The 13,501-nt window shown below is 34.8% G+C and overlaps 1 protein-coding gene across 11 annotated transcripts in view; it reads left to right on the top strand.

The window, feature by feature from the left end:
• Nucleotides 1–13,501, top strand: part of LOC131327179 (protein ZINC INDUCED FACILITATOR-LIKE 1-like) — an 87,918-nt gene that overhangs the window by 24,513 nt on the left and 49,904 nt on the right. For 2 of the 11 annotated variants that reach the window (XM_058360210.1, XM_058360213.1), the window contains exons 1-10: nucleotides 5,727–6,049; nucleotides 7,202–7,242; nucleotides 8,175–8,235; nucleotides 8,409–8,511; nucleotides 8,624–8,726; nucleotides 9,525–9,578; nucleotides 9,685–9,747; nucleotides 11,343–11,392; nucleotides 11,506–11,581; nucleotides 12,258–12,464. The exons of 1 other annotated variant lie outside the window; for it this stretch is intronic. In XM_058360210.1, the coding sequence (XP_058216193.1) occupies nucleotides 5,905–6,049; nucleotides 7,202–7,242; nucleotides 8,175–8,235; nucleotides 8,409–8,511; nucleotides 8,624–8,726; nucleotides 9,525–9,578; nucleotides 9,685–9,747; nucleotides 11,343–11,392; nucleotides 11,506–11,581; nucleotides 12,258–12,464 (903 nt within the window). In that variant the 5' untranslated portion in view covers nucleotides 5,727–5,904. Of the gene's footprint in view, nucleotides 1–5,647; nucleotides 5,689–5,715; nucleotides 6,050–7,201; nucleotides 7,243–8,174; nucleotides 8,236–8,408; nucleotides 8,512–8,623; nucleotides 8,727–9,524; nucleotides 9,579–9,684; nucleotides 9,748–11,342; nucleotides 11,393–11,505; nucleotides 11,582–12,257; nucleotides 12,465–13,501 lie in introns of those variants that run through there. 8 more of the 11 variants (XR_009200221.1, XM_058360217.1, XR_009200223.1 and 5 more) reach the window with 6 other exon arrangements.

The raw sequence follows: 13,501 nt of genomic DNA, 5'->3' as shown, positions 1-13,501 counted from the left end.
AAAGTTATGAGTTTTCAGTTTAAAAATTATGAAATGCACCAAAATATTATGATTTGTAATGAAAATGTTAATAACCCTATAGTTAAAAAGTCATGAGATTTTTTTTTAAAAGATTATGAAACGCACCAAAATATTTCTATTCGTAATGAAAATGTTACGAACTGCATTACTAAAAAGGTTACAAGGGTTTTTTTAAGTACTAAAACGCACCAAAATGTTACGGTTTCCCGTGAAATTTTTTATCCTTTTTCTTTGATTCGTAAAGTATCTCCCGAGTTCATCGGATGAAATTGGGGCAGGTCGGCTCTATTTCACTTTTTATTTTTGGATGGTTGAAATTTTACGAACATGAGAATATGATGACATGTATTCTCATGTTATCTCCTTCCCCCGTTGTGATGCCTCGTGCTTAGGATCCTTTTAATTTTTGTAATTTATTTTTAAAAATTAATAGAATCTTTTATGCCCTTCAAAAAAACAAAACAGAGAAAATGACATTTTCGAACTCCTTTAGTCTATGGGGATTTTTTTTTCTTCCTTTTATTCTTTTTCAGATTCCTTTTGGCAAGAAAAATGACTATTCTAGGAAATGTTGTTGCAAGTTTATAGAAATTCAGCAAAAATAATTAAAAAAAAAAAAAACTTCGCATAATTCTAGCCAAACACACCTTTAATCAAAGTCATATCTAACCAGGGGCCACGTTTTTGGAAAAGTTTGCACTATACCATATTTTGGGTTTAGTTTTCGGGATTTGAAATGACCAAAATCATTGATAGTGATATAAGCAGGGGCCTCTTTCAAAAAAAAAGATATAAGCAGGGGCCATGTATATATTTTTTTAAAAGTAAATTCATTTATACGCGCGAAATTTTTCTATCAAGTTTACAAGAATGGAGGCTTTCCGGCTTTTTCCGTTTTGCCCTTGATCAATTTTTTTTTTCACGTTTGTCTATTTTGTGTTAAACTATCATTTTTTTTGGGATATAAGTAAAAAAAATTATTTTTCTAGTTCTTTTCGTGAAGACGAATCGATAGTTTATAAAAATTTGACACAAAAAAAATAAAAACGAAAAAAAATTGAATAAAAACAACAAAAAAGCTATAAAGCCCGAAAAGGCTCTGAGGAACAACACACTGGAGAAGAAAGGGATTGGGAGATGTTACCAAACACGTGGTGCTTGGCAGCGGTGTCGGGCGACCGTTCAGATCTGTATGCGTTCAGATTCAATTCAAGCCGTCCGTATCAAAATGAACAGTTGGATGCCGCTCGGTACCGTGGGTGGTTGATAGCATAAAAGAGCTTTAGACAAAGTTACCTTTGGGTGAACAAATTGTACACTATGATTGATGTGAATGGGACCACAGATGCGCACCGCCAGGGTGGACCTGCATCCGTCGCCGTCCTTTTTGGACCAGTTTTGTGAATGGATACGGTCCCGCTATTGAATTTGCAATGTCCTTTGTAAAACGTTCATTGCCCAACTTTTAAGAGACAGCTAAGAAGTGGTACTTTCTGCTCAGAGAAGACAGGGCAGCCCACGTTCTTTTGCAAAGTAATTTGTAAGTGACAACTTTGCCCCCAAACAATGTCTCGGAGTTTTTCACTTCACAATTGAATTTGGAAATTGAATTCTACACTATCTTTTTTGACATTTACATTCTTTTTTTGTCTTTTAGCAAAAAATTTACATGCACTTACAACACTAAAATCCAAAAGAAAGAGTGTAGATGTCAAAAAATAAAGTGTAGAATTCAATTTCCTTGAATTTTTTCCTCTTTTATTCGTTTTGCGCCAAATTTTTGCGACTTTTTGATTTGGAAAGGAAAAAAAAAAATACTTTTACCCAAATATTTTGAACAATGACCACTTTTAAGTAAAAAAAAAGTCAACCTCTTTTTTTTTTTTTACGCAAAAGTGGTTATTGTTCAAAATATTTAGGTAGAAGGAAATTTTTTTTACTTTTTCGATGAGATGAATCAAAAAGTCAAAAAATTTGACGGAAAACTAACAAACGAGAAAAAATTTAAATAAGGACAAAACGAAATAAGTGAAATAAGTTGTTAGCGGAACGGAGTCGAGATTAAAAAATTACTCCTGAAGCCACTTCTAACACCTAAAGCCACTTTTGTAATTTTTTTTTGATAACTCAGGTGTCTAGATCAATTTTCGTATACCTCGACTAATTTCGGAAGACCAATTCAACCGTTCGCTTGCGAGAATTCTAATTAAAGACAGAACAAAGCTCTGTATGAGTCTATGGACTACCTCCAAAGAAGTTGATTCCACATAAGATGTTTCAAACCTGAGATCTTATAGAGTTAGAGAGCAAACTGCTAATAATTACTCCCTCCTCTCCTCTCCCTTTCTCTCACAAACCAGTCCAATGGGAGAAGCAATACAAGGGGTTTGGTCAAATTTTTTTTTCTTTTTTCATATTTTGAATTCCTATTGTGAAATAAAAAAATATCTATTCAACTTATTATTATTTTTAGCATTATGGTTACATTTACATTTTAAAAAAAATTTCTTTTTTCACATTAGTCTTGTATACTGTGTCCATTTTGGGGCTCCTTTCCGCTTCCATTTTATTATCACCAAGTATTATTTTAGTTTTTGATACTAACTTAGAGCATCGGCAATGAGAATAATCAAAATCAATAACCAAAATGTGCCACGTCAGCATTTGATTATCCATTTAGTACATAATCAAACTTAACAAACTTTACCACCACATTGGTTATTTTTGCATCCCTATAAAAAAACCCCCACAATACGCAATGCACCTATGTCCAATTACAAATGAGTTCTAATCACGCACCCGACCACACCAAATTATTCTTCTCGATGAGACGATTCTAATGTGGGGTGTTTTTTAGTTTTGAATTTGGTTATTGGGTTTGATTATTGAGTTTTGGTTATTGGTAAAAGTTGTTAAGTTTGGTTATGGAATGGGTGGAATTTGGTTATTTGCTAAAAGACTTGTAACTTTAATTATTACAATGTGATGTGTTTTTTTAGTATTGTTGTTAAGTTTGCTTATCCATACTAATTTGCTTATTACAATGTAGAAAAAAAAAAAAAAAACGTTGCTGTTTTAGTTAAAATAAATAAATAAAACCATCGATTTGCAATCCTATGGAGCAGAAATGTTATTATGAGAGCCCTAGAGACAAAATTTAATTATGTCTCTTTAGAATAATATGATCAGAATAAAAATATCTGCACACCTGTTCAAATGGATTAAAAATTGAAGCCTTTAATTTTTTAACCATATTTTTTAATATATAAAAGGTCTAAAAAATTAAGTGTTCAAATTTTCACTCCGTTTAAATCGGTACAAATTAATTTTTTTAACCATATAACAAGATCTTTGCACCGATTTAAATGGAGTAAAAATTTGAGCACTTAATTTTTTGAGACCGTTTATATATTAAAAAATATGGTTAAAAAATTAAGTGCCTCAATTTTTAATCCGTTTGAACGGATGTGCAAATATTTTTATTCTGATCATATTATTCTAAAGAGATATAATCAAATTTTGTCTCTAGGGCTCTTATAATCACGTTTCTGCTCCATAGGATTGCAAATGGTTGGTTTCGATTTTTTTTTTTTAATAACTAAAACGACAACGTTTTAGGGGCTTAGTAGGGGCTACTGTGCCCATGGGGGCAGCAAAGCCCCCGGGTCCCCCTACTTTTTAATTTATTTCTTTATTTAATTACTTATATCTTATTTATTTAATTTCTATAAATACACCCTTTGTATATTTAAAAATATAATTCAAGATTTAAGTACTTTAATTTTCAATTCAGTTAAATCAGAGCAAATATCGTTTTTTTTTATTATTTTATTTTAAATGGTCATAATGAATTTTTTGGTTTAAGGCAACAAACACCCTAAGACTCATTATTTAATTTCAAGACTCTCTTAGCGTGTCCATTGAAAGGTCTTGGAGCCAAAAATTTATTATGAGCATTTAGGATGAAATAATCAGAAAAATAACAACTTTGCACCGGTTCAAACGGATTGAAAATTAGAACACTTATTTTTGTAACTATATTTTTAATCTATAAAGGACAAAAAAATGGGAAAAAAATAGTTGGATAAACATGATCAATTGAAACATTTTTTTTTTCTCTCAATTACTTTACAAAACCTAGAATTAGACTTGAACCTATTGTGTAAGAAAGAAAGAACAAATTTTTTAAATGTAAGAAATAATAGTTTGATTAGTAGCATGGTTACTTAGGCTTTCTTCACAGACTATGTACACAAAATTTTTTAAGAACGCCGCAGTGAAAAATTCGGGGCAGAACAATGGATGACTACAACTTTTCAATTTCAGATAGTTGGTCATTTAAGAATGATGTTCGTAGTGGGGAGAGCATCTCCCATAAATAGTCGCAATTATACACCGAAATTTACCACCAACCAGAATTCATTGTTAAGATAAATTAATAAATTAATTAAAATAATATAAATTTATTAAGTATAAAGTCAATTTTAATTGAAAATAAAATTTCAGTTAACCAAAAAAAAAAAGAAAGGAGGTAAATGGAAAAAGAAACAAATAAAAAAAATAATTAAAAATTAAAAAGGAGAAAATAATTCAAACTAGAAAAAAAAAGAAATAAAGAGAAAAAAAAAAGAAAAAGAAAAAAAGAACCAAACTGGAAGGAAAGAAAGAAAGAAGGGAGGGGGGCTGGGTTGGCGGGGGTAAATGTGAGAAAAGAGGAATGAAAAATCGGTTTGGGGGGTAGGTGGGTCACGTGGGTGGGTGTGGGTTGTCAGGAGGAAAACTGAGGTCAAAAGTGTATAGAAGTCCAATGATACTTACGCCTGCTGATATCGTTTTCTGTGTGCCTGACATTGTATGGAACTATTCATTATGACTCTTTGAGACCCCACGTAACCAGCGCTAGTCAGCACCGGTTAGCATTTACCTTGTGAATAAATGGGACTTATTTAACCCCACGTGAATCAATATTCAATGCACATGTACGTGGCAACAAAACACATCAGGGTGAGTAACACGACTTAAGCAGATCAACACTATACATCGACATAAGAGTCTCTCATCTTAAGAAAATTCAGCTCAAATCACGGACGGATAGCACAGATGAAATCATCGTAACAAGACACCCAAGCCAGCACATCAATAGGAGATTGGTTTTAGGTTTCGTTCCAGAAATTTTTTAAAAAAATAAGCAGCTTATTTCATATTTTTAAATTCAAAAATAATATAAATGAAAAATAAATTTTTAATTTTTTTTTGCATCGTATAAAAGATCTCGATGAGATCTTTCAAATAAGATTCATATTGCATATTTTTAAATTTTAATAAATTTATAATTTTTTAACTTGAAATTACTTTCTTAAAAAATAAGAGATTTTTTTCGTTTTCGGAAAAGAGCTTTCTTATTATAGTCCATTGCATTCATTGGTTTTCTTTGTCCAAACTCTGGTCGATTTGTAATTTGTATTCCTTTTGGCTTTTGCCTTCTCTCTCGTACGGAATCTCAGCTGTCAGCGTCTTATTTACGTGAGCAGTAATGCAACGGAGTCAAGCCTAATCATGACACATCCCTGTCACCGCTTGTGACCTCGGGTTTATTGCCTCCTAAGATCCAATCTCTTTCCCAGCTCGATTACGTTGACGTTGGAGCACAACATTTGAAGGTTTCTTGTCGGTAATGCTATATGCATAGTATTATTGTTCCTGTTTTCTATTATAAATTTCTCATTTGCGGATGCAATATGCTTTGACAACTGGAGTATATCTCTAACACTATTTTGTACTACTACTATATTATGGTGTTCGTCTTCTGTATATAAAGGGGCAAAAAGAGAGAGGAAGCATTGCAGTTGAACTGTATTTGAGTATTTGGGGAATTGATTCAAAATGGGAGGGGAAAACGAGCAGAGCCTGCTCGAGAAACACTACTACGAAAACTGCCCGGGATGTAAAGTGGACGAGCTTAAAGAGAAGCAGCGCGGGATGCCCATCAAGGAACTCGTCTCGATATCGATTGTGGTGCTCTGCACAGGTGAATTTTGTTGAATCTCCTGAATTCGCGCCATTGTAATCTGTCATTTTCAATCTTGAATTGTGGGATTTTAGGAGTTGGAGAACTGGCACTAGAGTAATGTCTAAAATCCTGATTTTGTTAAGAGTTCAAGGATACTTAAAAATCTTCAGATAATAATTGAACTTTGTTGAATTCATTCTTCAACTAGTCTGCAAAAGGTGCCATTCGTGGTAATGGATTTCGATGGAACTGTCATGAAATTGTGCTTGGAATCCATTTAAAATGAAGGGAACTCCGAACACAAGCTTGTCCTTGGTCTTTGTCTTGAATACTTGTTGAGTACTTGAATTAAAAAGTTGTGCATTTTGTGATAACTGACAAGTCATAATTTCTAGTACTAATGAGCTGAGATGTGTTAGCGTTACAAAAACGGGCAGCTTAAAAGTAAGTGGTAGTGGGATAATTTCCTATATGGGATGATAGTGGTCACCTTTGCTTTCTTCTTTCTTGCCCTTTATCCGATAATCGATGACGGAATATCGTGAAAAGAAACAAGAATGGAATGATTATGCTCCTGCATGTACAAGTGAAGATCATGGTAACCAGCTCTAGTCAAGAGGTTAGAGACTCGAAACCTAAAGAAGTAGACATGGACTAACTTGAAAAAACATCAAATTCCTTCCATTTATGATCTTCAGTGAGTGCCAAACAAGAGTTTCCATTTGTTTCCGAGGCTAAGCTCGATCAACTTTACCATGAAAGGGAAAACAGAAGTTAGATACCAATATAGCAGTACTACCATTTTGATAGGTTTGATTGATGTATGAGCGAAAGTGCACAAAGTTAGAAACACATTTTGTTTCGAACAGGCGAGAAGGAAAGAAAAGAAAACAGATAGATGAGGGACAAAATCTCACAGATCACCATCCAAGGTAAATGTGAATTGACTACCCCTACTCAATACTAGAAAATCATCACAAAGTGGAATAGTGATTTTCATACCTGCTTATGTGTAGTGGTCATGCGATATACTCCAAAACAAAAAACTGGAATATGGTATATGTCCTATACTTATTTTCTGTTTGATGTTTATCAACGGCTTGGTCAAGTCGTTTTGTTAATCATTTACGTCCAAGCCCTAACATATTTATTTTGTTATTACTTTTTCAGCGCTGCCAATATCGTCTCTCTTTCCATTCCTTTATTTTATGGTGAGCATACATAGATGAATGCTACTGAAGATGATATAGGAATAGTATCTGTTTTAACAATTCATATATAATCATATAATCAGCTTGTATTATATCTGTCCACACACGTGTAAAGAACTAAAGATGGACCGAAAGTGGGCATATATTATTGTTTCTAAATTACTCTATATTCCAGATCAATGTTACTATGCTTGCCACAGCTGGTATTTCCATCTTGCTTTACTTTCCAAGTTATCTGCGAAAGGCAATTTTATGGTTTCAGAAGTTCTTAATTCCCTACCTGGGATATTGTTTCTCCTTCTTAGGTGCTATAACATTGTTTGGTCCAGGTTGACTCCTAATATCAAATACAAACAGGATCCTTTTATATGGCTTTGTTAATCAGAAGAGTTTAAAAACGAAAACACAAACCGCTATCTTGGGAACCACTGTCTTTTTGCACGAACATGCCTATTCATGTTAATCTTGGATCATCCATAATTGTTGCTACAACATACCGTTAGAAAGAAGAGTAAACAGGAAAGAAAACATATTTTCCATGTCATTATGGTCGTTAGAAACTGCTAACTACCACTCTTAGATAAGTATACCAACGTCTGTTTTTGACTGATTGTTCTCAACTTTTTGTTTGTTCATTCAATTCCTTTGAGCTTTTGAAGTTTTTTAATGAGAAAGGTGACATGGAAGGAAGTAGGAAGACTTTGAAATAGCTCCAACATAACTCTCCATCTAAGTTGAAAATAACTTCTGAAATTTCCGTCAGCTAGCTCCCTGAGCTTAAATGAAGTCCTGTGTCACCGAGTGAATCATGAGAATTTCTTTTAAAGCTTATCTCATTTGGTTTGAAGCTTCAAAGTATATCCGGTGATAAGATTGCAAAAAGATACGTGAACAATATAAGCTTCAGCATATGAACTTTGATTCTCTTGCAGATAAGGGATTTCAAGGTTGCCGAAACAGAAGAAGAAATTGGTTACTATGCAGGTTATGTGGGTGAGCAGATTTCCTGTCGACAATTGCCATAGTGAAGATACATCAACTAATGATTGTAATATTGTATTGGCTCAGTCTAAGTATCTAGGATTGTTCTGATAATATGCTAATTCCATGAAGGCTCTCAGTCTAAATATCTAAGATTGTTCTGATAATATGCTAATTCCATGAAGGCTCCTCATTTATGCTTGGAAGAGCTCTAACATCCGTTTTTTGGGGAATGGTAGCTGATCGATATGGTCGAAAGCCGGTCATAATCATAGGCACTTCAGCAGTGTTAGTTACCGGGTTTTCCTGAATTATGTTACTATTCTTTGGTACATTTTATATCAGAACTTCCCTACTATGTACTTTTTCTGAGTACATTTTGATCCTTGCTTCATTGTAGGGTTATTTTCAACACACTCTTTGGTCTTAGTGTAAACTATTGGATGGCCATCTCTACAAGATTTCTTCTTGGAAGTCTGAATGGTTTACTTGGGCCAGTGAAGGTATCTGTTGTCAATTCTATTTGATTCCTCTCTTACACACTTGAAAGTAATATGGAATGTTATGGGTTAAACTAAGACACACACCGGGCACGGACGCATATACGAAACGACACGAACACACAGACATTATTTTCTCTAAAAGGAAGGAAATAAACGTGTTGGGGATACATTATGCAATATATATCTTAATGCATTGTTGCGCATGTGTGTGTGTGTAGATAAGTATTGTCATAAGTTTATGTCACTAATTAAATAGAAAAAAGAGAGAATAAGTTAGAAGAATATAGACTGACACGAGACCAAAGAAATTCTTAAAATGCGGCATGGGCACGACATAAGAATCTGCAAGATACCCAAAAATATTTTCTGACAAATTTAAGTGAATTTAAATATGATTTGTTGAAGCAATTATTATTTTCCTACTTTGAATATCCTACAGATATGTTGAATTCTGAATTTTTTTTTAAATCACAAGTTAGCGTCTCAAACATGTAAGATATGTCAAATTCCTACTTTGATCACCTATAATTCGTTGTCATAGACACCAAAGAAAGGGTTGGACACATTGCAAAAAAGAGTGTCGGACACATGGCCAAATGAAGATTGTTGGTTCACTATTATGGACACCTAAAAGAGAATCGTCATGTGTTCGATTAGTGTCCTTGTCCGACCCATGTCGGACATGAACACATCACCTTCTTTAAGTGTTCGTGCTTCTTAGGTTTCAAAGGTCTCAGATGCTACATTTGTTAAAAGTTACTTATTTTTTATATGTTGTTTTACTTTTCCGGTGCTTAGGCATATGCGGTTGAAATTTTCCGCGAGGAATACCAAGCTTTAGGAATATCGGCAGTAAGTTTTATGTTCTTAGTACTTGCAATTCGTATAATTTGTTGATGCCTGAAGTTGCCTGCTTCTTCCTGATTTAAAGAAATTCCGAATGTTTTATTGTTGTCAGATTAGTACAGCATGGGGTATCGGATTGATTATTGGCCCAGCTTTGGGAGGCTTTCTTGCTCAGGTACTTCAATGTGCTTTGGTTTCTACAAAGAGGATCATGGTGGATGTCCTAAACTTTATTTAAAAGATGAAGGCCAGTGATCAAAAAACCAAGAAAAGCAACAACAACAACAACAACAACAAAAAAGACAAACGTGAATAGGTCCTGGGGATATCATAAAAATCATAGTTGTGAGCATCCCAATAAGACTTTTGAGCTTGCTAAGCATAGGAAAAAAGTCTTATCGGGATAGCTTCATCTCAGTATAAAAGAAAAGAAATATACTATTCTGATTAGGGTATGGCTTGGGTATATATTAGGGTTATTTTGGGATGCGACAAGCTCCTGTCCTCTTTACTACTATCCTCATTTGCCATGATAAGAATTGACATTGTCCTCTTCTTTTGAGAAAAAGCACCTGCATTCCTTTTCCTCCTTCAATAGTAAACTGCATCAGCAAAAGTAAGCTTATAGATTGACTACACTGAGTTCTCAATGGTCTTTTTTCCAATATTCTTAATGAAACTATTGGCTTTAATATACTATAGAATGCCCCCACCCGCTTTATTATTTAAGGACCTCTGTTTATATCAGTAGTGCATGGTAGTTCACTTCAAATAGCTGCATAATACCCATAAGCAACTACCAAATGATAGTGGGATTCCTCATCTTGTTTGGTAGCCGGCAAACCCCATGCTCCACATGACAAAAAAGCCAAAAGATGAATGCCTGTTTTCACACTGTTGGTGTGGCCACTCAATTTTGTAGACTAGGGAGCTGCATTTGAGTTCTCGTAATTGGGTTATAGAAGACTAAGCAGAGTTATCACCCTTAGAAGAAGGAATCCAATAATTCAATAGGAGTTCTGTGAATTCCCATTAAGTTTTGGAGGATACTTTATGTGGCTTATGGAGTAACTCTATTTCTTGGCCTTCGCAATTTTAGCTCACCTTGGTTGATAATCTCAGCAATGTCACATGCATGACTTCTTCACCCAAAAAAAGAAAATTTCTGGAGATTAGATACCTAAGCTTGCTTTTCTTCATTCCCTCATCAAAGTTGAATGTTTCAGACTTGTGCGTCTGTTATCCGAGAAAGTTGATGCTGATGTCCTAAATCTTTTTTACTTGTCGACTTACAGGGGTGTGAAATTTGGATTGACGTTGTGTTTGTTTGGTTTTGCTTCCTTTGCTTGACTACAATAATAATTCTTTGTGAATGTGCCAGTATGCGTACGTAACTACTTGGTGTCATTCATCAAATATGCTGTAGCTCTGTTATTACATAATCTTAGCAAAAGGTAGCAGCAAGTCAGTTTTGTAATTGTATTTTGCTCTTAGCTTCCAATATGTAAAGGTTTCTTTCCCTCTTTAGTTCGTATCTTTTCCTGCTTTTGTTCATTTCATCTTACTTAAATTACGGAATTTTTTTAAGAGATCTGCTGGAATAGGAAGTGACCCTTAGCACATTTCCAGTATCCCTAATGAGGCATTGATTCCTTTGAATCTCCAGCTAGTTTGTGTTTATCCCTAGTCTGTGTGGTAGTATCTTGTTTGCCTTTTTTGTTTTTGTAACTCTCTCGTGTTTTAAGACCTCATTTTTCCGATTGAATTTAGCCTGCAGAGAAATATCCAGCTATATTTTCCAAAGATTCTGTATTCGGGAGGTAACCTTAATCTTTTGCTCAATCTGCTATATTCATGTATTCACCTCTCATTTTGAATCTCCTGGAATTCTTGAAAATGTATTTATGTCGCAACATACAAACTTTTACTGCAGGTTTCCATACTTCTTGCCTTGCCTATTTATATCACTTTTTGCATTGGTGGTGACTATTGTTACTTTTCGGCTTCCGGTAGGTATCAACAATAACCTGAACCCTTTCCTTATAATTCATCATTCATGATCCTGGTGCTGTATTGTCGGTTTTTATTCATCTTTTTTTTTTTTTTCTTTTCCCTTTTTTCAATCAGTACGACAGGGAGGGGACAAGTAGTCCACCAAAGGAAGAATAAAAGGACCCAGCAAGGTTCTAGCTACAAATCACAGACCGCCTTGCAATTTCTACAAATTAAAAACAAAGGAATCCCCTTAAATGGTGGACTAACTGAAGCCCAAAAACAAGCAAGAAGCATATTAAAGAATTAACATTATTGAACTTATCCTAAAGAAAGGGAATGGCACTCTTACCAATTCTCCCAAAATTTTGGAAAGTTGCATAATTCCACAAAACTTTAATTTCTTGTTGTATCAGAAGTCCCTGAAGCAGACCAATAGCATTTGTGTGCTAGGCGTTTGCGTGCAATTAAGGATGATGCCATAGTAATCAGAGGATTCCTCACTCTTACACCTAAAACACCATTGAGGACAACGGTGACAATTGGGTCTCCTTCGTTTAAACATGTTATTGGTCAACATGGGAGGACGTCTAACATCATGATTTTGGCTATCTTGCTGGCTTTTGCGCAGTTGACTTTACTACCTTAACTTCCGTATTACAGGGTTTAAGCTTCTCCATGTTTAAATGGCAGGAAACATTACACATTCATAAGGAACCTTGTGAAGATTCGGTTGCGGCAGTGGAGGCTGTGTCCCGTGGGTCTACTCAGAAAGAAATAACCCAGGACTTTGAAGGAAGAGAACCTGATTCTAAGAATAGCCTAATCAAGAACTGGCCCTTGATGTCCTCAATAATTGTTTATTGCATCTTCTCACTTCATGAAATGGCTTACACGGAGGTTTGTTCATAACTGAAGTTCACCTTCTTGGAACAAGCTTTGATAGTCATACTGTTTTGTTCAGCATTTCTGTGATTGCGTGCTGTAAGCTTCTTGATGCGGTCCATGATAAATGCACTGGGTAGTTTGGTAGTTTTAGAAGATCCATTGTTTTGGGTTCAGTTGAATTCCTTTGGCTGGAATATTTAAGGCTGTGACTTTTCATGAGCATTGCAACTTTTCATTTAGGGAAGTTTGATTCAATGCATGCAACCATTAGATGACACATTCATCCTACACGGTCATCTAGGGAATTAGAACAGGCTTTGGTATGAAACACATTAGGATAAATTGATGTACTTCGAGAATATGAACATATTATTGAATGAATAAGAATTTACAAGAGCTTAAAGCTTTGAAGATTGTGTGATGCAATCCTATTCTTTGGTGTGATGCTATAGAGGCCTAAGGTGTGATGCCTTTGGTAACCTTGGTGGGAGGCCTATATCTATCTTCTTAAAGCCCTTCTTCTTCTCTTCTCTTTCACCATTCACGTCCACTGTTCACAGCCCCAAAACAGCCACTGTTTTTGTGTTTTGATTATACTTGGCCTTGTGTCAATCCTGTCCTACGTCACTTCTGGTATCTCACTGTGGTAAATTGGTAATATATGGTCTTAAAACTTTCTGATGGTGCATTTTGTTTCATGCCATTCAGTCATATGCCGCCGAAAAGGGATTGTGTCACTTCATTATGAGGAAACAATTCGCCATGCGGTTTCAGGACGTGGTATGAGGTGTTACACTAAGGTAGGTTAGATAATAGGAGTAACAAAGAACTTATTAAGTATGAGAGTAGTTTCCGATTGACAACTGGCAATTAACGGAAGATGGATTTAAATGCGCATTTGAAGTTATGAAGTTGTCAAAAATCCAAATCGATCATGTACAAAACTTAAGTACTGTATAGATGTTGACACTTGAATACTTCTACACTTCTACTGACAACTAAAGACTTAACGTAAGTTTCAATTCAAATGCATTGTATATCTTTTAATT

Source organism: Rhododendron vialii, chromosome 5a (genome assembly GCF_030253575.1).
Source record: "Rhododendron vialii isolate Sample 1 chromosome 5a, ASM3025357v1".
NCBI classification, from domain to species: domain Eukaryota; kingdom Viridiplantae; phylum Streptophyta; class Magnoliopsida; order Ericales; family Ericaceae; genus Rhododendron; species Rhododendron vialii.
The sequence above is the reverse complement of the archived record's forward strand: the minus strand, read 5'-3'. Positions and strand labels throughout refer to the sequence as shown.